The 26,471-nt window shown below is 39.3% G+C and overlaps 1 protein-coding gene across 11 annotated transcripts in view; it reads left to right on the forward strand.

The window, feature by feature from the left end:
* DLG2 (discs large MAGUK scaffold protein 2) overlaps positions 1–26,471 on the forward strand; it is a 996,215-nt gene that overhangs the window by 125,685 nt on the left and 844,059 nt on the right. For 6 of the 11 annotated variants that reach the window (XM_050332274.1, XM_050332275.1, XM_050332276.1 and 3 more), the window contains exon 5: positions 18,798–18,896. In XM_050332274.1, coding sequence (XP_050188231.1) covers positions 18,798–18,896 — 99 coding nt within the window. Of the gene's footprint in view, positions 1–18,797; positions 18,897–25,958; positions 26,425–26,471 lie in introns of those variants that run through there. The other 5 variants (XM_050332287.1, XM_050332285.1, XM_050332289.1 and 2 more) reach the window with 3 other exon arrangements.

Below are 26,471 nucleotides of genomic sequence, written 5' to 3' on the forward strand. Positions count from 1 at the left end.
GTGTTCACTAGGAGGGTTGGTGACATATAGGAGGAAGTTTGTCTGGAGATCACTTAACTGAGCACATTGTGAAGGTGTGCCAGGGGCATATAATTTGTGGATGCTGCCAATGCTTTGACATTGGGCTGATCAGTATGGTCCAGACAACGCTTTTTGGGAACAAATGCCAGGTTTGAGAACATGGCTGTACAAAGGTGACACTAAAAGATAACATGTCTCCAGAGTTTCTGAGGATCTCAACAACTTTTAAGCTGAGTCATTTCAAGTTGCAGTAGTAAAGCATCTGCACTGGATTAAACCAAGCAACAGTTATCTTATCTGTGTAACCTGATATCTGTCTTCCAGTGGGGGGCCAGGATCAGATGCTCAGGGAAGAGTAAGAAGAGACCGAGCCTCTATAATGGATACTTTAGCTGTTTTGCAAGTCTAATCTTAGTTTGTTTGGACTACAAGCACAGAAAGTGCTTGGTGCTGGGAAACTCAGCATTACCCTATTTTGTAAACATTCTCTATGGTGTTCACCGCAGCGAGCATGCTGACTGGGGATGTGCCCAATCTGCTTCTGGAAATCATGAAGACAGGGTTTGTTTGTAATTTGGCCTCTGCCAAAGAGCTTCATTACTTCTTTGGACCAAGGTTTATAAGACTAGCATTCACAGCTTGAAAGCATTTTGTTGAAATTAGGGCTCTTAAATTGTCCCTGTTGGACAGAGAAGACTGATTTCTTTTCACTCCTAGAAAAATGTTAGATCGGGATGGAGGTGAAAGTGGTTTAAATTCAGATCTTCCACTGCTTTGAAGAGTGCTCTTTCCCTTCCCAGTTCCAAATAAGTCTGGGAGAAGGTGTTCTTCATCTCTGCTCTCTGTGTAGCTGTTACTGCGTTCCCGGAGGCTAAGCAGGGGTGGATAGTTTGAGCCTGGCTCCTCATCTTAGCAAATGGCCACTAGCCCAGGAAAAATTTTTCTTCCCTTCCAGGACTCTGCATTGCATTGAACAGCCACTAGACTAGCTGAAGGATGTCTCTTGCTCAAGTGTTATGTAGATAGATACAATAAAAACTGAGATATTCAGAAAATACAATAATGTAGCACATAAAAGTACCTAGATGGGGTTATCCTTCTGGTAAAACAAAAATTAAATTGCTCTTTAGCTATGATAGTAGTAATACTGCTTGAAGCCTCAGGCTTGTGTTCTGCTCCAGACACTCATTAAAAGACATAAATTTACCCTTGTTTTAACCTCTGTTTTCATTAATTTGTTCTTCAGTGCTGCTTATTTCTGTTCAGCAGTTTTTTGACCTTTATCCAGGTGGAAAATTGAGGTGAAGGAAAATAGCTCTCTGTTTGTTGCGCTTATACATAAATCTGGTAACCAAAGGTCTGCTTGTTCCTGTATTGTAGCATGAAAAGACTATTTACTTGTAGGGCGTATGGTGCAGATACTTTTGGCATATTGAATGAGAAGCATTTGCAATTACTGTGCGAGTTTGGTCATCACACTGCAATCTCGCATGCATAATCTTCATTCAGCTCAGTGTGTGATCATTGCTTAGACATGCTCCCCAAAGACTCCAGTTCATGTAATTTCTGTTCCATGCATTTCTTATGCTTAGAGGCTTGTTTTGCAAATATGGTAAATCGCAACACACAAAATTAATCCTCCTATTTCTGTTTGCTTCAGGAATGCCTGCTATCCTTGTACCAAGCTATTATAAACATTGTAATTACTTCTCTGTCCTTTAAGTGCTGGCTCGTTAAAAGTTCCACTAGTAAAACCCTTACTTAAAAATCATCTGCTTAGAGCAATTAACAAACCATTAATCTGTTTCACACTAACAGCTTGTCGAAAAAACGTGGGCCTGTAATAACCTTCTATATGTGCCTATAAAAATTCATTCTCTTGTTTGGAATTTTGTTTGTTTTCCTTGTTTGTAGCTGGGTACAGCTTAATTTGTATGGCTTGGTTTACTCCCAGGAGCCAAATCTGATTTTGTTTAAGTGATTATACTTAATATGCAAGAGTCATTAGGTATGATCAACCATAATGTTTCATTAGAAGAGTTCAAAACATTGAGTTTTATGTATCTGTTTCTTCACTAGATTTAGCTCCTAGAGTATGTATTTATATGATCAAATGCAGTTTGTGTCTGTGGGTTGATTTTGTACCAGAGCCAATTCCCATGTAATTCTGTTTGGCACTAGGTTCTCCTTCAAGACAGCAGCAGTCTTTCTAAGGGGTGCAATATAAGGGACATCTTGGTTTGTGATTTTCTAGTTGTGTTCCTTTGGCACCCAAGGATGTGTAAAAACCCTAACTCAATAATTGCTGAACAACAGTGCTGAAGCTTGGCTCCTTTTTTTTTTTTTTTTTTTTTGGTAGTGGTGGTGATTATTTTTAATATACAATAGCTTTCAGGTTTTTTTTTCTGCATTAATAAGGTTTTCTTTACTTGCAGATATTATTTTATACACTTGCCTTTTCAGCTGAGTTGACTAATGTTTAGATATGGGTAACTTCAAAGTCACTGTGTTATTAAAACCATTATTTATGACTAGCTGCAGCTAAATGACTTGCCCATACTGGGTATCCATGCTGGCTCTCTATTTATAAACTTGTTATTTGTTCTGTAGCTTGTCAATAACTTGAGTGCCAGTGCATCTGTTAAATGTCATTTTAGAGTTTCTGAGTGTGTTTTAATGTGGTCAGGCCAATGTTTCCTTTTAAATCAAATTGTATCTCTGTAGAACAGTGTCATCCTGGGGACAGAAATGCTCCAGAGTGCAGTATTCTGGCCTCCATTTCCCAAATCCCTGTAGGAGAGTTTTCTGAGGAAGTCGTGATGCTGAGAGGAGGGCGACATTCATGGAACGCCACTCCCTAAACAGACAATTTCTGTCTCACTGGACAAGTCTTGGAACTAGACATCATTCTGCTTTCGTCATCATCTTGTGTTTGCATAGTTACACATGCTCAAATAAAAAGCCTTTTCCTTTGTTTCCTCTCACTTTTCCACAGTGCTGAGGAAAAGGGGACCTGGTCCTGGTCAATGGCAAGTTGAATTTGAGTCAGCAGTGCCCTGGCAGCCAGGAGGGCCGACCCTGTCCTGGGGAGCATCAGGCAAAACATCACCAGCCAGTTGAGGGAGGGGATTGTCCCTGTCGGCTCTGCACTGGCGCAGCCTCACTCTTGAATATTGTGTGCAGTTTTGGGCATCATAATATAGGAAAGATATTAAGCAATTAGAGAGTGTCCAAAGATGGGCAACAAAGATGATGAAGGGCCTTGATGAGCAGCTGAGGTCACTTGGTCTGTTCATTCTGGAGAAGAGTAGACTGAGGGGAGACCTCATTGCAGTCAACAGCTTCCTTGTGAGGGAAGAGGAGGGTCAGGCACGGATCTCTTCTCTGTGGTGACCTGTGACAAGACCTGAGGGAATGGCCTGAATTTGTGTCAGGGGAGGCTGAGGTTGGGTTTTAGGAAAAGGTTCTTCATCCAGAGGGTGGTTGGGTGAAGGAACAGACTCCCCAGAGAAGTGGTCACAGCACCAACCCTGCCAGAGTTTAAGAAGTGTTTGGACAATACTCTCAGGCACATGGTGTGACTCTTGGAGCTGTTCTGTGCAGGGTCAGGAGTTGGACTTTGATGATCCTTATGAGTCCTTTCCAACTCAGGATATTCTATGATTGTGTGGTTTTAACATCATCATCATATTGGTGTGCCTTGCATGAGAGTTTAGAGGACTCACTAGTTTGATACATCCTTTCTGACAGGAAGATTTGATTTAGTTTAACAATAGTTTATTTAATTTAATATTTGATTTCTCCTGGCATTGGTGGGATGGATCTGGGATCTTGGTATTAAACAAACTATACCAGATCAGAAATGGTGAAAGAGTCATATCCTCCACAACAGGTTTATTTGGTTTTAATTTTTTCACATTTATATAGTATACCTATCAAACAACATTTAGGTAGTTTTTTGATCTGTGATTTGTTATTTCATCTGCAAAGAATTGGGAGCAGGCCAGAACAGCTGTTAGTTGGGGACCAGAAACAATAATTTTCCCCAATGAAAATGTACCTGAGTATTAACCAGCATACAGAATTAGACAAACTTTTAATTAAACAGTGAGTCTCTATTATGATAAGCATTGAGGTCAGACTATTGTGTAAATTTCACTTCTGTGTATCAAGGTCAAAAATGGTAGATCTAGTTTGAAAATATCACTTGACAAAAAGCTCTTGCAATTTTAACTTATTTTTTCTAAAATAATTTTCCTAAACCATGATATGTTCTAACAAGGGAATACCAAGTAATCTGAAAAAGTTGCTAACATAAAAATATCAGAATGTCCCAACAGGTTTCTCCCACAAGCTAGCAGTTCCTTTAAACAGTATGTGATATAATTCATTGTTTCTAATAAGATTCTGAGAAGTTCTATTTTAACCACCTGCAAAAACAAATACATCAACTCTTAAAAATATACTTCTTTGCCTTATAAAGCTGTAGGGGTTCTGTAAAATTGATATTCAGGGACAAATGTACTCTAGTTAAGATTCACTCTAAAAATATTTCAGAGCAATTTGTCTCACGCGTTTATTAACTCTGATTCTTCACCAATCTGAGCAACTGAGCAAGAGAATTCACTGCCCTCCATGTGCAAAGAACACAGGTCTCCATAGAGAGGTTTAAGAGTCCATTATATATTTCAGCAGTCTACCAATATTTCTTTATTAAAATGCTTCCTAACTAGTTCCCAAGAATAAAGAAAGATATCACCACAAGACTTCTGGATCATGTAAAGGTCACCCTGGGAGTGATTTCCTGGATAGATGCATGTATCTTTGCTCAGTAAGATAAATATACATGAAAGAGAAAATATCCTTCCTCTTTTGTTTAGTTTTTTATAAACCAGAACAGATACTTGCAGGTTTTACCAAATAGTAAAATACAATCCCAAAAGTAACAACCTGGGAAATTAAAAGGAAGCTGTCAACTTGAAAATATCATTTCTGTCCACATTTTTTATGTATAATGCAGTTACAAATAACAGTCCTAGAAACACGGGACCTTATGCATTTTCAGCTTGTACATTTTACACATTTGATTGTGCTTGATTCTCACTTGTACCACTTTAATCTGAACAGGTTATACTGAAAGCTGCCCTGGTTTAGAGATGAGACAATTTACTGCTTATTTGCCATTATAATATTTGGCTGAACCGTGAATGAAACATTCCTCTAGACCTTTGCTCACGGTGAAGAGTGAATTTCATCCTTTGCCATTCTCCTTCTTTTCAAGCCTTTAGAAACATATTTCTTTTTCCTGTGTAATCTTGATCCATTTACTCATCCAAATGGATTTTTACAGAAGTCACTTTCTATGCTTATTTCTCTAATGATATTTTCCTTGCTGATGGAAGCCTCTGTTGACTTCCACCTTTCCACCACCTTGACACCACCATTTGTCTTACTCTTAAGCTCTGTCATGGCTTGTTTCTTCTCTTCATGTCTACTCCTGTACCTCACTAGCTCGTGACCTCCACATCTACTTCTTCAGCTCTGCAGCATTCAGTGAGAAACTTTCTTGATATTACTACTTTCAGTGCATAGAAGTTCTTTAGAGAGAGCTAGCACACTAGCTCTCTGTTTCATCTTTAAAACTGTGTTTTGTCTGAAAAGATAGGTGATTGCAGCTGTAACAAGCACTCCTGGTATGATATTCTCCTCCTGTTGATCAATACTCCAGTTCTTTCCAAAAGTGCAGGGGAGCCTACCTGTTTTTCTTAAATGCTGTGCCCTGTCACTATATATATATTCTTTTTTTTAGCTCAGCACTTTCAAATAGTCATGGTGTTGCATTTTGAGAAGAGACAAGGCAAACAGTGGCTGTCCAGATTGGAAAAAAATTGAATTAACAGTAACAGACATAGTGGATCTGAAGTCCATTTTTTCAGAAGGGCTTTTGAAACTCTGGTGTAAACAGCAATGGTAATTTTGAAACTCTTGTTGTTTTAATGAATCACTAAAGCAAGTTTGATCTATGTGTTTTGGAATTTGGTAATTACAGTGAGAAGGATTGAAAAGATCTGCTGAGAGATTTCAGGTCAGTCGTTAATTCAGACTTGTGTCTTCTCTCAGACATTTTTTGGTGTTGCGGTAGTTTGTAGAAGACCAGAGGTAACAAAATGGACAACTTTGTGTCTTCCTAAGCAGTAGGAAGATTCATGACAGACATATGCATTCACTCATGTAACAAGTATTCTTTTTTTTTTGAGATATCTTGTACTTTTTTTGACTGTAAATGCCCCCAGCACACCCAATGGTATCTTTGCTAGGTCAACAGCAAGCCTGTTACTACAGCTTTCAGTATTCAGGATGCTGAATAAATTGTTGCCTGAAACAGTCTATCTTCTGCAGTTGGAGGTGTATTTCTTAATGCTACTTCTTAATTCAGTATCACTTTATGTCTTGGCTTCCTTGCTTCTGTTTACCATCTAGGGAATGTGCCTGATATAAACAGATATCTTTGCACTCAAAGTGGACACTTCTGTTACTTTTGAGGTTTAGAATCATTACATATTACTCTTCACTTACAATTTGTGCTGATCATTTTACTCTTGGACAAGGACCAAGAACCTCCTTATATTGGTACCCTGTTCTATAGAGAGTCATCACAGAGAGGGGAGGACTGATCTGACATCCTTGCTCAAAGCTGAGCAGAGAGGAGTGCTCAGGCTGTAGTGAATTTGGAGAAACAGCCTTTGTACCCAGCTTCACAGTGTTTTGTTGCAGCCCAGCCAAAAGACAAGAAGGCTTGGATTGTCTTTGTGAAGCATCATCAGGACGTTGGTCACAGATATTCAAAAGAAGATTCTTTGTTAACTGTAGCTAAGAAAACAGACATTGTGATGTTTCCAAACTGTGAAATTACATCGCTGATTACAGGTATTTGTCTTAATAGTAAAACTGCATTTTTGCTAGTAGCCTTTAAAAGCACAATATTAGATTTTACCATCTCTTTTAGGGGCATCTCTTTTGAGCCCTGTTTTACTAAGTAGTGCACAAAATTGTGTCAAGAGGATGATCTTGCCTAGCTTCATCTTTTTTTATAAGCTAGTGAAATGTGAACTTGACTTTGTGGTAGCAATAATGCAATAGGTTGTCAAGAATGGGGCTGCTGTCATGGTTTAACCTGTCAGGTAGCTAAACACCACACAACTACTTGCTCACTCCCCTGCATCCCTGTGGGATAGGGGAAAGAACTGGGAAAAAAAAGTAAAATTTTTAGGTTGAGATAAGGTCGTTTGACAGAACAGGAATGGAAGGGAAAATAATAGTAAATAAGAATCTGAATATACAAAGCAAGTTATACCTACCAGCTACTGACCAATGCCCAACCCCTTCCTGAGCAGCAACCCCCAGCCAGCTTTTCTCTCACTTCACATACTGAGCGTGACACCCTATGGTATGGAATAAATATCCTTTGGATCACTTTGCGTCAGCTGTCCCAGCTGTGTCTCCTCCTAGGTTCTTGTGCCCCTCCAGCCTTCTCCCTGGTGGGCTGGTGTGAGAAACAGAAAAGTCCTTGGCTTAGTGTAAACACTGCTTAGCAACAACTAAAACATCAGTGTCTTATCAACGTTATTCTCATCCTAAATCCAAAATACAACACTAGGAAGAAAATGAACTCTATCCCAGCTGCAACCAGGACAGCTACATATACAGAACAGCACACAGAGCTGTCTTCTTGTGGCATTAACAGACATCGATGTTTTTCTGAGGCTTCTGAGTACAACCAGAATTGGAATTTGAGTCCCTGCTAATGAGAGGTGAGTAGAGTAGAGTAGGACATAGAGTAGAGTAGAGTAACTAGGACATAAAGGTGATTTGGGATGTTTCAAGCAAATATTTTCAAATGGTTTCAAGCTTTTCATTTGACATTTTCCCAAGCTTGTGCATGCATCGATACTCAAACCAGCCTCCTTGATGATAGATACATTACAACAAAGGGAGAAAGACTTACCTAAGCTGTGATGACACATGCAAAAGCATAAAGTTGCAGACAGCTTTAGCATGAGGTGTTGCAGAGTTGACAGTTTTTATAAGACTGAATTTATTGCCTCATCCAGGCTCCCCTCAATGTCAGTGAGCTGTGACAAGGGCCCTGTTTCTCAAGTAAAGAACTACCAGCTTGAGATGATACCTATGAAGAATTCCTGGTCCATGTAGGAACCATATGGCCTGCATAAGGTAATATGCATGGAAGAGGCACTATATAGACTGGGAGACTTCGTCCCTGCCACCCTTGGCATTGCCTGGTACATGAAACATTTTCTCCTTTTCTGTGTCAGCTGCAGTTGACAGTGATATTTATTTAATGTGCTTACAGCAGCCCTTAAACTTCTGTTCTACAGCCACAAGCTCACAGAAGCTGAAATGCTCATATGGTCTATAATTTTTTAATAACCTTGGTCAGTGGCTAGTGCTAATAGTTCTTGGAGCTGTCATACAAAAGCATGTACTTCTGCTGTCTCTCCATTAGGCAGTGGCAGATTCTTATCCAGCATTGAGGTCATGACAGTTGTCACAAAGGACATTGTCGAGTATTGGCAGATCCATGGAACCCTAACCTTTTGCAAAGTATTTAGTGGATGCTTGTTTTCCCTTTCACTTCACTTTGTTGTCGGTTTATTAACATTTGATGATGTATTCTGCAGTTTAATAACCTGAGTCATTCTACTTACCTTTTGAGTCCTCTTCCTTTGATATTTTGATATTTTGTAATGCTTTGCAGGAGCGAAGCTGGATGAAGAGATATGGCACTATGTTTTGCCAAAGGTTTTGTTTAGCTGCAGCCCTTTCTGCATGTCAGCATGAGTATATCCGATTGTCTAGCTCAGCAGCCATGACTTAGCAAGGCAGCTTGCCACTGTAATGACAACCACTGCTTAATTCCCCTCCCTATGGCTCTGGCTGAAACAAATATTCTTCTATACTAAGGTTTACGATGCTTCAAGCAAAACTATCTTGAGAAGTAAAAATCTTTACAATATCCTTCAAGGCTTTGATTTTATGTTTTTGTTAGTGGTTTTTATTGTTTGTTTGTTTTCTTCTTCTTTTCTTGTCTTTAATACAGGCTTTAATACAGGTTCTCGTATTGATGTAAAACACCTTTGGTCTTTGTGAATATCACTTTATGATATATCAGTTCCTGTTCTCAAAATAGGACTAATGTTATTACTGTGATGGAGTAGGCTGACTTAATTTCACCATTTCTGGCAAGAACAGGCACAAAATTTAATCTCAAGTGAAACGTGGATAGTTTCCCCATCTGTAATTTCTCTGGAGGTGTGCATAAATAGGAAGAGAGTGTGTGGGCCAGCGGTGGAGACAGGAGAGTGTCTCTGTTCTTGGATTTGCTGTGGAACTGCAGCACATCATGAGATAAATCAGAATTCAATCACATTATCTGAGTGACTTCTTATTAAAATGTATTTTATACAAGGTTATCCTGCAGTATGTAGCACTCTTGGGTGTTACTCCTATTTTGAGTTTTTAGAATCATGGAATGCTTTGGGTTGAATGGGACCTTAATGATCATCTAGTTCCAATTATCCTGACATGGGCAGGAACATCTTCCGCTAGACCAGGTTGCCTCAAATCCCATCCAACCTGGCCTTGAACACTTCCAGGTATGAGGCATCTACAACTTCTCTGGGCAACCTGTTCCATTGCCTCACCACCCTGATGGTAAAGAATTTCCTTCTGATACCCAATCTGAACCTAAAGATACTTCCCCTTGTCTTGTCTCTACATGCCCTGTCAAAAGTCCTTCTCCAGCTCTCTTCTAGCCTTTTTAGGTACTGAAAGATGCTATGAGGGGTAGATCCTGTCATAAACTGTGTGTGGTAACACACATATACTGTTTTTCTCCTGAGAACTGAGGGATACAGTCCTTTGAAAGCAACCATCATAACTTTCCTGACTGAAGTAGAAACTATTATATTTAGCATTAAATGAAGAACCCAGAAGCCGAGGCAGCCCATAGGAGCCATTGCACCCATTTTCCATCAAAAACTCTAACCTTACATTCAGAAATACCCTGTCTGAGGTCACTCCATGCCAGCTGTATGGAAAAACGGTTACCAAGCAGTTCCTCATCTTGCACCTTACTGTAATTGTTATTAATTAATACAGTCTCTCTTGTTATGATTGTTACAGGGGACCAGACAGAAATGCAGCATCAGCAGTTAAGTAATTGCAATTTAATTGAAATGGGCCCATTTACAGGGGTACAGAACTGGGAAAGGTCAACTGCCAACAGCAGCCTGTGGTCTGCTGGAAAGAGGGAAGGGCAAAGGCTGTCTTCCTCCTCCCTGTTCCTTCCATCATGGTAGCACTTGATTGTGTCTATAAACAGATGGAGGCCCTAAGAGTTTAGGAATCAGTTCTCCTTCTGGATAAAGGCAAAGTTGAGTTCTTCATGTGCTACACCATTGTGTATGGAATGTGGAAAATCAGTCTGTAAGATCCTCCTGACTCGAGAGCAGTGATTTATTTACTTTACACCTCTGCAGCTATGCTTGCTGCCTCAAATCTATTATAACTATGCACCTTTCTGAAGAGTCTAGTGCTCATTTAATTTATTTCTGGTTTTCAGGGAAAATGCACCAAGTGGGGGCTATTACTGTGTGGGCCTTCTGTTATGATCTTGACCACAAGCTATATAACCTAAAGGGGATCACTGTAGTAGCAGTTTGAGCTAAAGGGCTGTACATACCCTTGGTATTTCTGGCAAACCCGGCACTGAGCCCTGAAATTGGTAGTTAAATTCCCATACTGTGCTAGGAACGTCTTTGGAGGAAAATTATATTGATTTTAAGAAGAACTAAATGTGAAAAGAACAATTAAAAAATACTGTGTTATTGAAGCAACCAAAGCCGTTGGAGTTTTTTTTAGTTGTTAAAAAAAAATAAATCCACACTGATGCAATAAAAAATGACACAAGAGAATAAATGTATCGAGTTGTTATGGCAACTAAAATATGTAGGTTGGAATTTATGTATCCAGAACTTCTATGTAAGTAAAATAAATATTATCCTTGCTAATTAAAATAACATGCAAATATTATTTAATTTAAAATCATTAGTCATGTTTTCCTTTACAATTAATGATTTACTTTCTGTTTTCTGTTTCCAAGTATTTGCATTTGCTCCCAGCTGTGGTCTGCTTGTATTTTCAGGGCAAGAATGTGATTTCACTAATGTGGGCTTAAATGTGGAGGAACTCCACTGAAGCTAATAAATAAAATATATGCAGGTGGGCACAACTGGAATCAAATCACGTTATTTTTACTGCAACTGACCTCTCTGCTTGCAGGGCTTTTGGCAGGTGTCATTACTCCATGCTTGAAGGGACCTCCCTGTGCAACCACATCTCCCTATATTTCCCCCCAGCTTGATACAGCATATAGAGCTCCTTCTGGAGTCTGTTTCTGCATACAGCCTGCCCTCTTCAGCTGCAGATTTAGCCTCCAAGATGTTTTATGATAGCCAGTTCTACGTGGGCATTCCTTATGTTCAGCCTTTTAATTTTTCTAGTCCTTTTCCTCCAGCCTTCAGAAGAATTCTGTAATAGCTTCTGCTTTATTTGAAAGAAATAGATCTTTAATATCCTCAATTACTCTTCATGTTTCATCTTCTTTATGCCCAGCAAAGTACAGGCTGGTGTCTGAAAGGTAAAGGAATAGGGAGAATTATCTTACTCTGATCCCAGTGAGCTGTGAGAAATACATTTATTTGTTTAACATTTTAATCTTATTAATTCTTATCTTCAGAGGCATCTAAATTTGCCTTATGGAGTTTAAAAACACTGCTACCAAAAATGTTTTGGAAAATACTCTATCAGAGTAGGAACTCAGCCATACATAAGATAATTGTCTTCATTTCTTGTGTGGGTAGTTGCCTGATATGGAGCTGCAGCTTCAGTGTTTGCCTGAAAACTGCAACCAGTCTGTCCAGTCTCATGCTTTGAGTGTCATTCTCTTGCATCTGAACTGTGAATTATTTACCTCTTCATCCTTGCAACACAGTTCATCTTTGCAGTGTTTTTTTTGCTCATTTTTCCTCTTTGCCACAGCAGGTCCTGCTGCCCACCAGTATTTCGTGTGCTAGGTCTCAGCAGGGGAGACTGTACCCAAGCAACAGCCCTTTCAAGGCTTATGTTTGAAAGGACTCTGGTGTCTGCACAGTGCCCTGGTCCCTCTCTGCTGCATGAACCATCACACGTGGCACAGTCCAGCACTGTGTGACCTTAGTGACTCTCTGCTGCCTGGGAAAGGAGACACACCGGTGCCTTGGTTTGTACCCCAGCTTGAAAATAAAGCTCTGCATGAGCCCTCCTCTTTTCTTCCCCTCTCCTGAGATCCCACCCGGAGTACTACATCCAGCTCCCAACACAGAAAGGATATGGATCTGTTGGAGTAAATCCAGAGTAGGGTCACAAAGATGATCAGAGGGCTGGAGCATCTCTCCTATGAAAACAGGCTGAGAGAGCTGGGATTGTTCAGCCTGGAGAAGAGAAGGTTCCTGCAAGACCTTAGAGCACCTTCCAGTATCTAAAAGTAGCTTTTAAGAATGGTGGGCACAAACTGATTAGCAGGACCTGTTGTAATAGGACAAAGGATAATGGTTTTAAACTAAAAGAGGGTAGAATTATATTTATATATAAGAAAATATTTTTTAAAAATTTTTTTTTACAATGAGGGTAGTTAAATGCTGGAACAGGTTGCTCTGAGAGGTGGTGGATGCCCCATCCCTGGAAACATTCAAGAGCAAGTTGGATGGGACTCTGAGCAACTTGATTTAGTGAAATGTGTCTCTGCCCATGACAAGGGCATTGGAACAGATGACTCTTAAAGGTCCCTTCCAACCCAAACCATTCTATGATTCTCTTTTTCTATGATGAGTGACACTGGAGATGGAGCCTGGATCATCAAGATGAATCCTGTGTATGTCTTCAGGTTGGTCACAAGGCTTGAGTTCATGGAGCCAGCTGACTCCTGACAGCTTCATCTGAATTCTCTCTTTGGGAGGAGAAAAGCTGAAGCATGAGCTAGTGTCTCCTCACTGCCTGAATTTCCTGCCTGGACAGTGAGTTGTCTTGCCCCAGACCAGAGTCACAGTGCAACTGGACAATTGTGTGAAATGTATAGTAAGAGAGATGGGGTTTGAGTATCGGTTTTGTGTTAGTCCAGCCAGAGCAGCTACTCAGTAGGTGATAGCCTCGATGACAGCTTTTAGTCAGATGGTCAGATCTATACCAGGAACGAGCAAATGCAAAGTTCACTAGTGACATTCTGACATCCAGAAACACACTGAGAGCAAGACTTGCTCTCAGGAGGGTGGAGCAGCATTAAATCAGATCCTGACCTTTCTGAGACACAAGCCCACAGCCAGATAATTGTTCTTGAGCTGTAACAGTCTTTAAGTCTGTCATAAAATTTTCTGAAAGGTTGAATCCATATTAGCTAAAGTAGAATCGTAAAAATCCCAGGGCAAAAGAAATATTATTGTGATATTTACGCTCACTTCCAAATATGATAACTTAAAAAAAAATTAAAACCCTTGTGATGTGATTTATACAGTAGGTTCCATGCCCAAATGTGTATTTTTGTTTTCTCCATTCACATTTACTGGTCATATTGGAAAGACTGGTGCAGAAGAAAGTGCGGTGACATTCTTACAGGGCTTAGCCATGAAACCTCGTAGTGATCTGCAACATCACCCTGACTTAAGACAGCTGCAAAGTCTGAGCTAATGCGATGTGATGTGGAGCAAACCTTGATGTCATCAATGAACCAGAAACCCTACCATGGAAATGGAAATAAAATCCTTTTTGATATCTAAATCTTTTGGCATGGAACTGTGCCTTTCTATAGGACCTTAGAAACACTGAATTAGGCATCTTCTTTTTTATAGGATTTTGTGGGCAAAAAGAGAGCTCTTTTATATTATTTCTGGACTGAAATTTAGGCCCGTCTGAGGCAAATTAAGCTGCCTGACTTCTGTGAGATTATATTTCTGATTTTAGTTTTTAGCGTGGCCTGCTCTGGGATTGTCCAAGTTTTCAGTCATCTGTGATATCGATGAAAGTGATATCCTGTCAAAAAATTTGTTGAATGGCATTTCTTCCTGTAATAAGGACTATAAGAGGCATACAAATAGGACTAGCAGGGTACAGAAAGAGCAAAGCACATCTTAGAGTCTGTAGGATTTTTCCTCTGCACGGCATTGCAGGAAAAACTCTTCAAACCCATAGTGATGCTTTGTCTCCCACAATCTGTCCAAGATGTACAACTGTTTGTTTTTGTAGTCCAGTGATGCTCACAGGACATTTAGGAGAGCTGTCAACTCTGTCTAGATATGACAGAAAGGTGCAGGCCTTGGAGGACAGATCAGAGGCACAGAAGGCATCCTTGCTGTTGCTGGCATGTTGTAACGGATGGACTTGACTTGATTCCAGTTCTAGTTCACGCACAGCTTGAACAGAGCGTGAGCAGGTTGGCTGTACCTGGTGCAGAGGTGTGCTCTGTTCTGTGCTAGTAGCAGCATCCTGCTGAGCATCTCAGTTCAGCTCAGGCTGCTTCCTAGTCCAGCATAGCTGTGGAATGAATTAATTTACATCAGTGTTCTGTAAAATGGATAATTCCTGCGTATATTATGTTGAAATGTAGCTTTTTAAATGTTCTAATGATTTTCAAATATGCTTACTCTAGAAAAAGTTAATTAAATAGAAGCAGCATCTCTCAGCACTATATGTTCCTTGGAGCACTTGGTTACCAAGATGATAGATTTCCTGACAGATATTGGCATCCACAAGTTAACAGATCACTGAGGGTTTTTTATACCTTTCCTCTCCTTATGTAAATCACTTGCGGCAAGCAGGCATTTATTGACAGGCTCTCATGGGACAGGATCAGAGCTATCAATTGGTGATACAAAGTGGCAAAAGACAGATTACCTTGTGTTTTGAATTTCTCTTGCTAAAAGCATACAGGAGAGCGTTCCCAAAGCCAATAACTGTAGGAGAAGGTGCATGAAGTCTCTGAACCCTGAGGCAGTTGCACACTTATTTGGCTTATGGGCTGTAGCTCCTCACACTCCCACCCACCCTCCTAGTCCCTCTGTAAAGCTGATCACCATTTTCTAACCTTAAAGCTGTTCATGTTTCTAGAAAATATCCCATTCAATTGTTTGTGTGTGTGTAAGTATATTCAAAGTCCTGGAAGCAATATCCTAGAGAGTGGAAGAGCAGAATAATATTTGCTTATATGTTTCTTGTTTGTTTTTTTTGTGTGGTGTTTTTTTTTTTTTTAAATATTTTTTATATTCTCCATGTTAAGCCTCACCCCAAGAAGTAAACTTATAATAACTATTGTGGATGGTTACAAGGACCTCCTCTTGATGTATATATATATATTTATATCTAAATCTGATATTAATTCTGCAGCCTTACAGTAGACTGGAGAATTCATCTGCCATTTCTACAGCTTGGCTGCTATAGGAAGAACTCCCATAGAAACTCTTGGAACTCCCATAATTGCCTGTGAGGGCAGATGCTCCTTCTGTCTGGATGCTGGCTCAGACATGAACTGGAACATGCTGCCTGCTTAAAGTGGAACCAGTGACAAGTCTTTAATAACTCCGAGCTATGTACTTTGGAAAAAAATAATCAGCAAGAATTTTGCTGTTGGTTGATTGTGTCAATTGTACATGTCCTAATAAACTATCAGAAAGATGTGTTATAAGCACAGAAAAACTTTGCTGAACACTGTTAAAATTAGATAAAATTATCAAGGTAGATAATGTGCTTAGTATTTTATTAATAAACATTCAAATAATGCTGTAAGTTTGCGTAATAAAAGAGACATTGCCCTGAAGAGATTATAGTCTAAATAGTACCTGTTAATTATAAGCTAAATAGATTAGTGTTGATTATACACAAAATTACACGGTTGCTTTCGGTGTGATCTACAATGTTCATGGTTACTGCCCATGTGAGCAAAGTTACCAGATGAAGTTTTGATCTGCTCATGCAATTTGTTTGTAGAATCTCTTCTGTTTCTCTGACCAACTTGAAGAGAATAAGGTCATGTTTTCTTCTGTGAAGAGGAAGATAGAGTTGTTCTAACTCCCAGCTCTCTAGATACAGAGGTCTGATAAAAGGTCTTTGGCAGTAGTTTTGCTTCAAACTTTTCAAGTCATTATTTCCAGAACCTCCTACAAGGATGTACAAACATGGTGCGTGTTGTCCACTGCATTTGTACTGTGTCACGCTGGGGCTGGCAGTTCTACATCTGAGGTCATGGTTCAGGAATAATGAGGTGTTGCTGAAACGCCTCCTTTGCACGAGCAGGCAGCTTTTGGCTATAAAGCATATAGATAATTTTAGATGGTGTAGGCTTTTAGTTGGCCTCTAAAGGGAGGATTGTATGTAATCAAGAATAAGAAAAGACTCAGATCCAAGATTGTTGTTTTTTAATAAATCTATCACAACACACAGCAAGCATCCTTTTTGCCTCTTGGATTATACAGTCCCATTTATTTCATAACACAAAATTAAATATCTCTTCATGTTCCAAGGGATTGTTAACATATACTTTGTTTCAGTTTGGAAACCATATATTATTTTGCTAATGCTTATTGAACCTTAATACACTGGAACAGAGAAATGTTCCTGATTTATTACAATTACTCCTACTTGAGCTGGTTAAACCTGCCTAATGTCCTTGATTTGCTGCTCTTTATAATGAATCTGTAACCCATTTCCCTAAGGAAATAATGGAAACATTTCATAGCATCTTATGACATTGTTTTATGTTCTTTCAAAATATTGGAGTCAGCTAATAGTGAAAAATTTGAGGAAAAATATGTAAAATGTAAACAAAGTAAGTTACTTATCCAATTTTGCAGCTGCACTCATTTGGTAAATACTCCTATACAGTATGTAGTTTTTGCTGAAACTTGTCAGACCCTTTTGAGAAGTTGCAGAAGCTGAGCTCATTTAGGATCAGGATCCTTTAGGTCTTGATGATTAGAGAAAATAATAAAGTATTGATTTCCAGAATTTATATTGTTGCATGCAATTAATAAGAATGGAAAACCATTATGTCAGGTATTCAAGGAAAGAAAAGATGAAATGAAATTTTTTATGGGTGTGTTTTAGCTCCTTGCAAAACCAGTTTTCCCTTCCTGAAAGAGACACTTAGGGAGTTGCTTGGATTTTCTGTAGGCTCAGAGGCAAAACCTGGGTTCAGTTCCCTGCTGTCCTGCAAAATTTTGGCCTGGTTTCCTCACTATCCCTTCTTCCCTTCCAGATTAAAAATAGGAAATATTCAACATCTTTTAGTGACTAGAAACTAGACAAAGGAAAGCATGGTTCTGCATGTGAGAGAAGCTGTAACCTTAGAGAGGACATGCATGGAGCCCCATGTAAATGCTGAGCTGCTGGGCCTGATCCAACCTTTAAGCACAGTCTTTACTGGAGCACAAGACTCATGCCATTGGTTCCAGTGAAGCTAAAAGCACGTGTCTAAGTAGTTGCCTGGATTAGGGCCAGCATTCAGTCTTTGCTGGACAGAGCCCTAAATAAACAATCTAGGATCAGAGGAGAAAACATTTGCACATGTGGATGTGATTTGGCTGTTTCTGTGGCACTGGCTCATTGTTTTCTAAGTTGTGCTGGCAATGGTTGGTCTACTTAAAATGCTAACAATTTCTTGCCTGTTGTGTTAAAATTGACTGCACTCCTGTTACACAGGCTAAAACAGGATGGGTCTAAATCACTCAGATCACTTGTGATGCTCAGCACTGACAGATACAAGACACTCTACTCTATTTGAATCTGCCCCAATTTCCTGTTCGTGCTCTTGCAGTGCCCAGAAATATTCTGAGATCCAAGTGAGAGGCAATCATCATGTGTCATTCAAAGGCTAAAACTCTTCTAGCACGTTTGTGCAGGGCACAGCATTGTAAACAGAGATGTCATTTGTAATATTTACTGTCTTAATATAAAATCTACAGTAATGTATTAGATTTCCAGCAGGAAAATTGAAAAAACAAACACAGCCTTTTACTATATCTTCTGCCAAAGATATTATATGAAGAAATACTATGTGTTTTCTGAGGGTATTGTGTAAGCAATGTAAGATTGAAATCTGTGTAAATGAAGGAAAAATAACGAAAAAAGCGCATTTGTAATTAAGAGACAAATATGGCTTCTAGACAAGCATGAAACTCTTTAAAAATAAAGTGTCACCTATGAGAATGTAATGAATTAGAAACAAAAAACCCAAACCAGATAATTCTGTTGTTGTTGTAAGGAGATCTATTATATATTCCTGCAGCTACTCCAGATGAGAACCCCATCACGGTCAGCAGGTCTTTTTGTCAGGGCACTGATTTCCTTCCTTATCATTACGTTCTGATGCTGAGAGCTGCAGAGCACCTTGAGCGCCTTCTGAAGTCACCTAGAGGTTATGATAAGCGTCATCTTGCAGATTTAGCCTATTAAGACTTTCACAGACTTCCATGAGAGTGCCTGTAAGATTAAACCCAGAAAGTTTTGCATGACAAAACGTTGAAGTGAAAATCTTATGTATAAGCCACCTGATATTTATCTGAATTCAGGCTACCGTTTTGTATGTTCATGCTAATCTTTATATTTAAATGTAATAGAATTGTAGTGCACATCTCAGTTCCTTTATTTGACTTTTATTCCCTGCTGCTCTCTAGCCTGCAGCTTCCAATGGACCAGAAGCATCTGGACAATGTGGTGAACACAACAAGGAGAACGCAACTTTTGAAAATTATGTGGTAGACATGAAGACAAAGGTATTGTCCACTCTTTTTTCTGATGGAGAATGAAATCCTTATTTAGTGAAGTTTTGCTGGAGGTTAGGTGTGTAGAACATATTGAATTTGAGCTCCTGGATTTATTTTTTGTTGCTTATTGGCTGCATGTACATTACCACATCTGAATGAGGCTTAGAGATGCAATTTATTGCTGTCTGTTACTAGCCCTGTTCATTTTGTGCTGACCTAGGCAGGATTTAATTTTTATTTTTATGTGCAAATGTTGTTCATATTGGTGATGGTTCTACAGATTTGCTGATCTCAAGATGGTTTCATTTCAGTGTATTTTTGAAGTCCATGTTGTTGCACAGTTAGTAAATTTTATTCAAGGTGTTTTCAGTCTCTCATTGTGTGTTGTAGTTTCTTTTCAGTCTGGAGTCAGTATGGCAGAATATAAATGTCAGCAAACTGATGATTTTTGTATGGGCAGTTTAATGATACCTATCATAAAACTATGTTGAACAGCGTAACTTCATGGCTGTGGTAAGAGGGTATGTTACACTTCTCTGTCTTGCTACTTGCAACAGTGAAGTTATAAGTGTTTCATTATAATATTTCTGTTATTTTCATAGGTTCACAACTTGGCTGGAACAATTCCTTTGGGCTAAGATACTACTGTGTAGACTTTCAGTCTTGAAGTCATTGCGCATTTTTTCTTTTTGAAGTGAAAGAAACTTAAGTTTTCTTTTAAAGTAAACAAGGTGGAAACATGAAAAAAAGCCAGATATTAACTGAGTTGGTGTGCTTGTGTGATACCTTGTAGACTTCAGCAAATGTTTCTAACAGTGGAAACTTGCAGATTATTCCTCTTATCTAAGGCTTTTCCATGAGATTTGTTTCCAGGTGTAGGTTGACTTCTCTGTCCATTAATTTTTCAAAATCTAAAGATCTAATTGTCTAGCATGATTTTCTGAGTTTCTTGTGTTGTTGTGTTCCCGATTTTTTTTAAAGAAAAACTTTGGTACCATATGGAACCATAGTGGTACTTAGAAGTCGAAATACAAGAACATGTATACTCACTGAAATTTGTCTTTATATTTATGAAAGATATTATTTATCAAAAGCTTGATATATACCATAAATACATTGTGTCCATGAGGATATTGTGGAAATCATGGGATGTAGTGGATCTCATTCCAGTTTCACACCAAAATTTCCATTACGAACGCTCAGCTGAACAATGCACTATCTTCCCTACTTAGAGTTACTGCAAACTACTGGACTGAATGTTTCTCCATCAACAATTCTACAAACTAAATTTTCATTCTGTTTGTACTCTCCAGTACAAAGTGTACCTGAGAGAAAAGCAGTTCCACTGCCAAACTCTGAAACATTCAGAGCTGTGAGTGGTATTTTCTTCAGTTTGCAGTATCATGGGGTAGCAGATAGCAGATGTTTTATTTTCATTTCCAGGAACTTGTGGCTTATTGTGTCAGTTCACTTGAAAGAGTCATTTTGTCTGATTTCTTTTTTCAAGTGAGTGTGCTTGAGTGTTAGTGGCATGCTTCTTTGACAGTGACATATAGCTATTTAGGAGTGGCTACATGTTTAAACATATTAACCAGAGCTTTTCAGTTGCCAATGATCAATTGGTTGTTAGATTTACTTCCCTGGGCAAAATGCTCAAGAATTAGAATTAACTCTTCATTCACCGTTGATCTTGAGAGTTGACAAGAACTTCAGGACATACTGTACTTGAGCACCCTGTGATTCTGTTGCAGAGCATCTCAGTCCACATAGAGCCAGCAGAGCATTTGTAACTGAAGCATTTCTATTTTATTCTGAGTGAGAGATTTGTGGCAAATAAGAAAATAATTATGGCTTTGTATAGGAAATAATAGATATAAAAATCATTAGGCATAAGTTTTAAACTAATGAAGATTGCAGAGCTTTCAGAAGACTAGCTTATCCAGGGTTCTTTAGAGTTTCAGAATGGCTCGAATGGCTCTAGGGACCTGTCCCCCATCCTCTGCCCCAGACCCTGTGATGATGAATGTGCATTTCCTAGAACTCTATGAATCATATTGTGTTCCCAGCTTGCCTCATTGCCTTCTTTCTCATAGGTCCCCCAAAGGGTGAGTTTGTAACAATGAGACTACTGGAGAGGTTGCACTGTGTCCATCTGTGGAGATTTTTAAGACTAGACTGGATAACAGCCTGGATAGCCTGGTCAGATCTCACTGCTGAACCTACTTTGATTGGGAGTTTGGAATGCATATACGTTCCCATTTCCTTTACATTGTCACTTAATGTGTTTACATTGACTCCTGGAGGGGCAGAAAGGCCTCCACATTGCTGTCCCACGAAGCACCCTTGGAGGCAAATGTCTTTACACACCACCAGGACAGCAGCCAAGGGCCAGGTATTCCATACAATAATGCCCTCAGCAAATTGGGCCAGTGAAGTGCCTAGTGGGTTGTCTATTAGAAAAACAGAAGTAGGTTTTTTTCCTTGTCTAGGTGGTGCTTGGCTAAAGTGGGGCGAACTCCCATGTACTACATAAAAAGGTGGTAGGCTGGGAATGTACTTGGGGTAAGAAGAGATGAAATCCCCTCCACAACTGTGAAGCAGAAAAAAACCTTTTTTCTGTGTCTGTTGAGCCTGGGGCCACTGTGGCCACTTGGGTGCAGAGACCCTGTGATGAAGGAGTGGAGCTGCCTGTCCACCCTTCACTTCTCTCTCCATCCATTTTACCATCTACCTGCAGGGTTCTGAGTGGCAAGGTCTGTGCTTCCCTACACAGAAGAAAATTGTCTATTTCTTTCATCGGGAGAACTACCATCTGGAGAAATTGATCAGGACTCCAACATCGATTGTGCTAAATAGCAATGAAATTTGCCATGCACGGGTGAAGGGAATGATTTGTGTTATAGCTTCTGTCAGAGATTCTCCTGGGCCTGAGGCCAGTTGCAGAGCTGCTGCTGTTAGGGCTGCTGCAGTCAGGAGGGCTAGAATTGCTAATTTGGTGATCTTTAAATTAACACCAGTGCTCCTGAGCTTCTGGTTCAGCCTGGGAACTACATTAAAATTCTTAGTGACTAAGGCATACAGAACTTCATTCCTTCCTAAATCTGTATTAACTTCTCTCCCTGGATGAAGAAGAATTTATTTGACATTTCATCTGTAGTACAGCTCCTTACTATATAACCAGGATATGCAAGATTAGTAATTTTTTCTCCCCCCTTTTTTTTTTTTCTTCTACCATATACTTACTCAGATAACTTGTATCCTGGTTAGCCTACTAACTAACCAGTTGTGGTACACGGGTTCACGTGGTATAAATGAGCTCTGACTGTAAAGAACATAAGTTGCCGACTGCACCAATTGCCCTCTTGGAAGACGTAATCAGGGGAGTATTTTTTGGTAGCTTATTTGGATGCAATATTAGAACCTGACAACAAGAAACAAAATATAACCCCATGCGAATGACTGGCAGTGTAACGCCATCAACAAGAACTCCATAGTACACAATTTAAGATACATTAGAAGTAAATAAATCTATCCCTATATTTGTAAGACCATGTGTGTGTTCATGTGTTCACTGTGTAGGTGCATAGAGCTCTAAATATTCGCTGACTAAATTTTGCAAGATGCTGACATTACTAATGCTGTGTTAGCAATCTGATTAGATGTCTTCTTTCTTAGTGTCTACTCTAAAACTTGGAGACCTAGTACTCTTGATTTTCTTAATTTCTATTGTTTGAATAAAAGAAAATAAGGAAGTTTTGCTTTTTTTAAAAGAACCTATTGTTTCTTTACAGATTTTGCTCCATAGTATTTGGGTTTCAAAAGAATTTAAGAAATGTTAAAAAAGGTGCATTGTGAAAAATTAAAAAAAGAATAAAATCAGAGAATCTTTCCTAGTGGTTTTAGCTTTTACAGAAGCTTATTTTTACAAATATTGAATTCAGCTGAATGTTGCAAGCTCTGGTTCTAAATATAGTGGCCTAATTAAACCCTATGCTTTGGTTATCCAAGTGGAATTACCTGGATACAGTGAAGACTTTAATGCCAGAAAGGAGCATTAAATTGTCCAGTGTAACCTACTGCATTATAAAGACCATCACATTTTACCCACTCACCTCATGTTATTAGTTTTTGTGTGACTTAAAAACAGACACCTTGGTAAAATTAAAGAAAAAGAAAGCAGTCACCTGGGTAGGTGGTTTTCACATGGTGGTCCAAGAGCCACTGGTGTCATAGTGGGAAATAGCTGTTTTTCTTTCTATATTAAGGTTTCCCAAGAGTCAGAGCTCATCACAGAGGTTATTTTTTGCCATCTAAATTGACTGCAAGCAACTATAAGCCAAGTCTTTTCACCCCAGATGGCTGCTTCTCGATTTGTTTAGTTTTTGGGTCAAGTCTCTATAGTAGACTTCAGTCAGGATCATACGTACAGATAACAAGAAGGCTGGAAAAAGTAGAACTAAGCAGTAATATGACCTCCAGAAATTAGAGCAGAAAGAGGTGTTGCTAATGATGGGTAAAGCACTGCCAAGGATTTGAAAATCTTAGTCTTGGGGACAAAAAATGAATGGAAAAAGTATCTGGTTGGAGAAAGAAAATTAAACAGCTCAGACTCTTTTTGGGGTTTAGGATAGGTAGTTAATGGAAATGAGGAACTGTATCCTTTGGAGAAACACTAGAGACCCATTGACAGTCATCTGTTCCCAGTCATTGATAAGTGTGTGTTAGAAGCTATGAACAGGAGCCCTGGCAGCCGAAATGAGTCTGTGGAAGGATGAAGCTGGGGACTGTGTCAACAAAAGCATGGCTGTCTTCTGTCTGGGGTTATGGGAGATTTGGGGGGGTAAAAAGTAAGTGGTGATATTTCAGGAGCATGCTGCTCAGTGATGTGTTAAGCTTGAGTAACACATGTGCAACTTTTGCCCTGTTAAGTGTACATTGTTGTATTTTATAGAAAGGAGATGACAGTCAAAAATTGGAGAAGTCCAGGAGGAAGCTTTTTGGTACACTGATGGAGTCGGATGAGTCACGTTCATGTAAACGTCCCCAAAGGGTTCAAACCCTCTGTTTTTCATATAAACTGCAAATAGGATCATGAATTCACTGTGACTGTCTCACAGGAGTAGAGTTACTTGCAAATAGAAGCATTTACAGATCATGCACTTAGAGACCAATTTCAAAATATATCTCCATATGCCAGTTTCAAGTCTGAGATGAAATTTTACAGCCAAGTCATTACCTAATTATATGTATGAAATATTTCACACCTTACTAGATCAGCTTGAATCTACCAATTAGAAGAGAACAAACTGTTGGATGCTTTAAATGCAAGTGTTAAAATATCTCCTGATTTTAGAGTTGACTGAATTCCCTTTTACCTTACCATGCTTAGAGCACAAGGGTGGCTTAAGTTAGACCTTATTAATGGGTTAATTTCTTCTTAAGGAGATGGTTAGTTGGGTCTTACTTCAAGGATGTTTGAAAGTTCTCCATTTCATATAATCTATAGCTTAATAAACTTGTCTGACTGGCTACTGGATTAAACATCAGTAGGGAGAAAACCTGAAGGTTCTAGCACAGCCTGTAAATGCAGATCACATTGTTTAGTGCACATGTGATTGCTCAGAGTGAGTTAAAGCTTTAGACTAAGTTGTAAGTGCTCTGGAGACTTTCTCTTTAAGATGTTATATCCACCAAGACTTTAATAGTTGGGGGAGGGTTGATTGCTCTCTGACCACATATCTGATTCACTATGGATTTTGTAACTCTGGTAGCAGTGACCTCATTTTGGCAAAAAATTATGTGTCATTTACTGAGTGTCTAACTACTCCAGCAATCCCAGGAATATTAGGGTTATAACCTGAGTAATTTATGAAAGAGAGATGACTCTTAAATAATCTTTTATTTTCTTGGAAAGGCTTATTTTATTAAAAACATATTTTACCTCTGAGTGAGAATGAGAGATCCTCAGCAAAGCACCCAAGGGGGATTGTGCTGTCCAGTGTGTTGAAAAGGTGAATTGTAATGTATGGGTGTCTAGACATTTCCTCTTGTTGCTGTCAACAGTCCAGTTGGCAGTATTTTTTTTTTTCCAGTGAATAGGAGCATTGATTTTCCTCTCTCTTTGGCCAGAGATTTCATTTTACATATCTTTCTCCTTCTCTGTCTCTTTCTGTTTCCCTCCCTCTTACTTCTCTCTCTCTCTTCCTCTATCTGGAAGAGAGGGAAGACTGTAAGAGCTGACAGCAAGCTTTCAAACTCCAAATGATTCATGTAAGACACCTGAAAGGCAAGCTCTGCACCAGCATCACTGCAAGAAAGGTAGGGTTTTGGGGGTAAACAGGCTGTAAAACTGAGCAAAACATAGAGAACATGAGATAAATCAATTAAGTCTGTGGATCTGTCAGTGATGCAAGAAAAGTTTGGGAGAAAACTTTAAGAGTTTTTAAGCTCTTTTGTTCAAGGTGCTTTCTCTTTTAATTAAAAGTTTGATGTATTTTTCAAAGGTGGGGAAAGAAAAAGTTCCTCTCCACAACTTTGAATGATGTGTATAATGTAGGAGTTTTTGTCACGGATGATAAACTATAATTGTGTCAGTGTCGTGCTACACGTGCATGTGTAAATATGCAAATCCTGTTTCTTTCCCCTGACTGATTATTTGCTGTTATAGAGTTCTCCTTATCCAGCTGTTATTTATATTCACTTCCTGAATCCGAATCTGACCCAGTAATTCTGAGCGATTGTAACTGTGACGCATGAGTTCTCGCACACACCTTAATGTTTCAATCATGCACTTCCAGCAGTATGTGTTTGTAGGAATCATGCTCTTATAAAACCCTTTACAACCCAAAAGCATTTTTTTTTGGCAGAGAATATTTGGCTGTTTTGGACAGCACTGTTATAGATGGGCCCGATAGTTGTGCGTCTTGTGCTTGCTCCGAGTTAGTAGAAAAGAGGAGGGAGAGAGCGAGTGAAAGGGGGGAGGAAAAAAAAGACAGGGAAGGAGAGAGCGAGAGGGAGAGAGATTGAGAGAGAGCGAGAGGAGAGAGAGAGAGAGAGAGAGAGCGGGGCTGAGAGAGAGAGACTTGGCAAGGGAAATCTTATGGGTATACTGAAACAGCAGATCAGAATTGTGAAACCAGAGCTAGGGCTGAAATGTGATGCTTTTGCTCTTTTGTGCTTGTTGTGGTTCTCATCTTCCCATTTAGAGGGCTGCATACCATTCAACAGCATATTTTGATCACAGATTGAACAATGCAGCAATCAAGCCTGATAAGCCACCTGGAAGTTTTGCTTGAGACGATTTCTAGTGGGTTTACTGATCCCTGTGAGCATCATGACTGCCTTTAGCATTGTGGAGGAGGACTCGAGTTTCTTATGAGGGCCCCACTTGGAAAAGCCGGCTGTGCAGATTCAAGCCTCCGGTTCTGTTCATGCTATTCAAAAGCCTTTCCTCACCCTTGCTGATTTATTTTTATGATTTACATACACTCCTGTGGAGATTTACAGAATGGATTGTCTGTGCATTGTCACGACCAAGGTAGGACTGGAAACATTGCTGTTCTGTGTACATATTTCTCTGCTATT

Source organism: Myiozetetes cayanensis, unplaced genomic scaffold (genome assembly GCF_022539395.1).
Source record: "Myiozetetes cayanensis isolate MyiCay16 unplaced genomic scaffold, myiCay2020 scf5-8, whole genome shotgun sequence".
Lineage (NCBI taxonomy): Eukaryota > Metazoa > Chordata > Aves > Passeriformes > Tyrannidae > Myiozetetes > Myiozetetes cayanensis.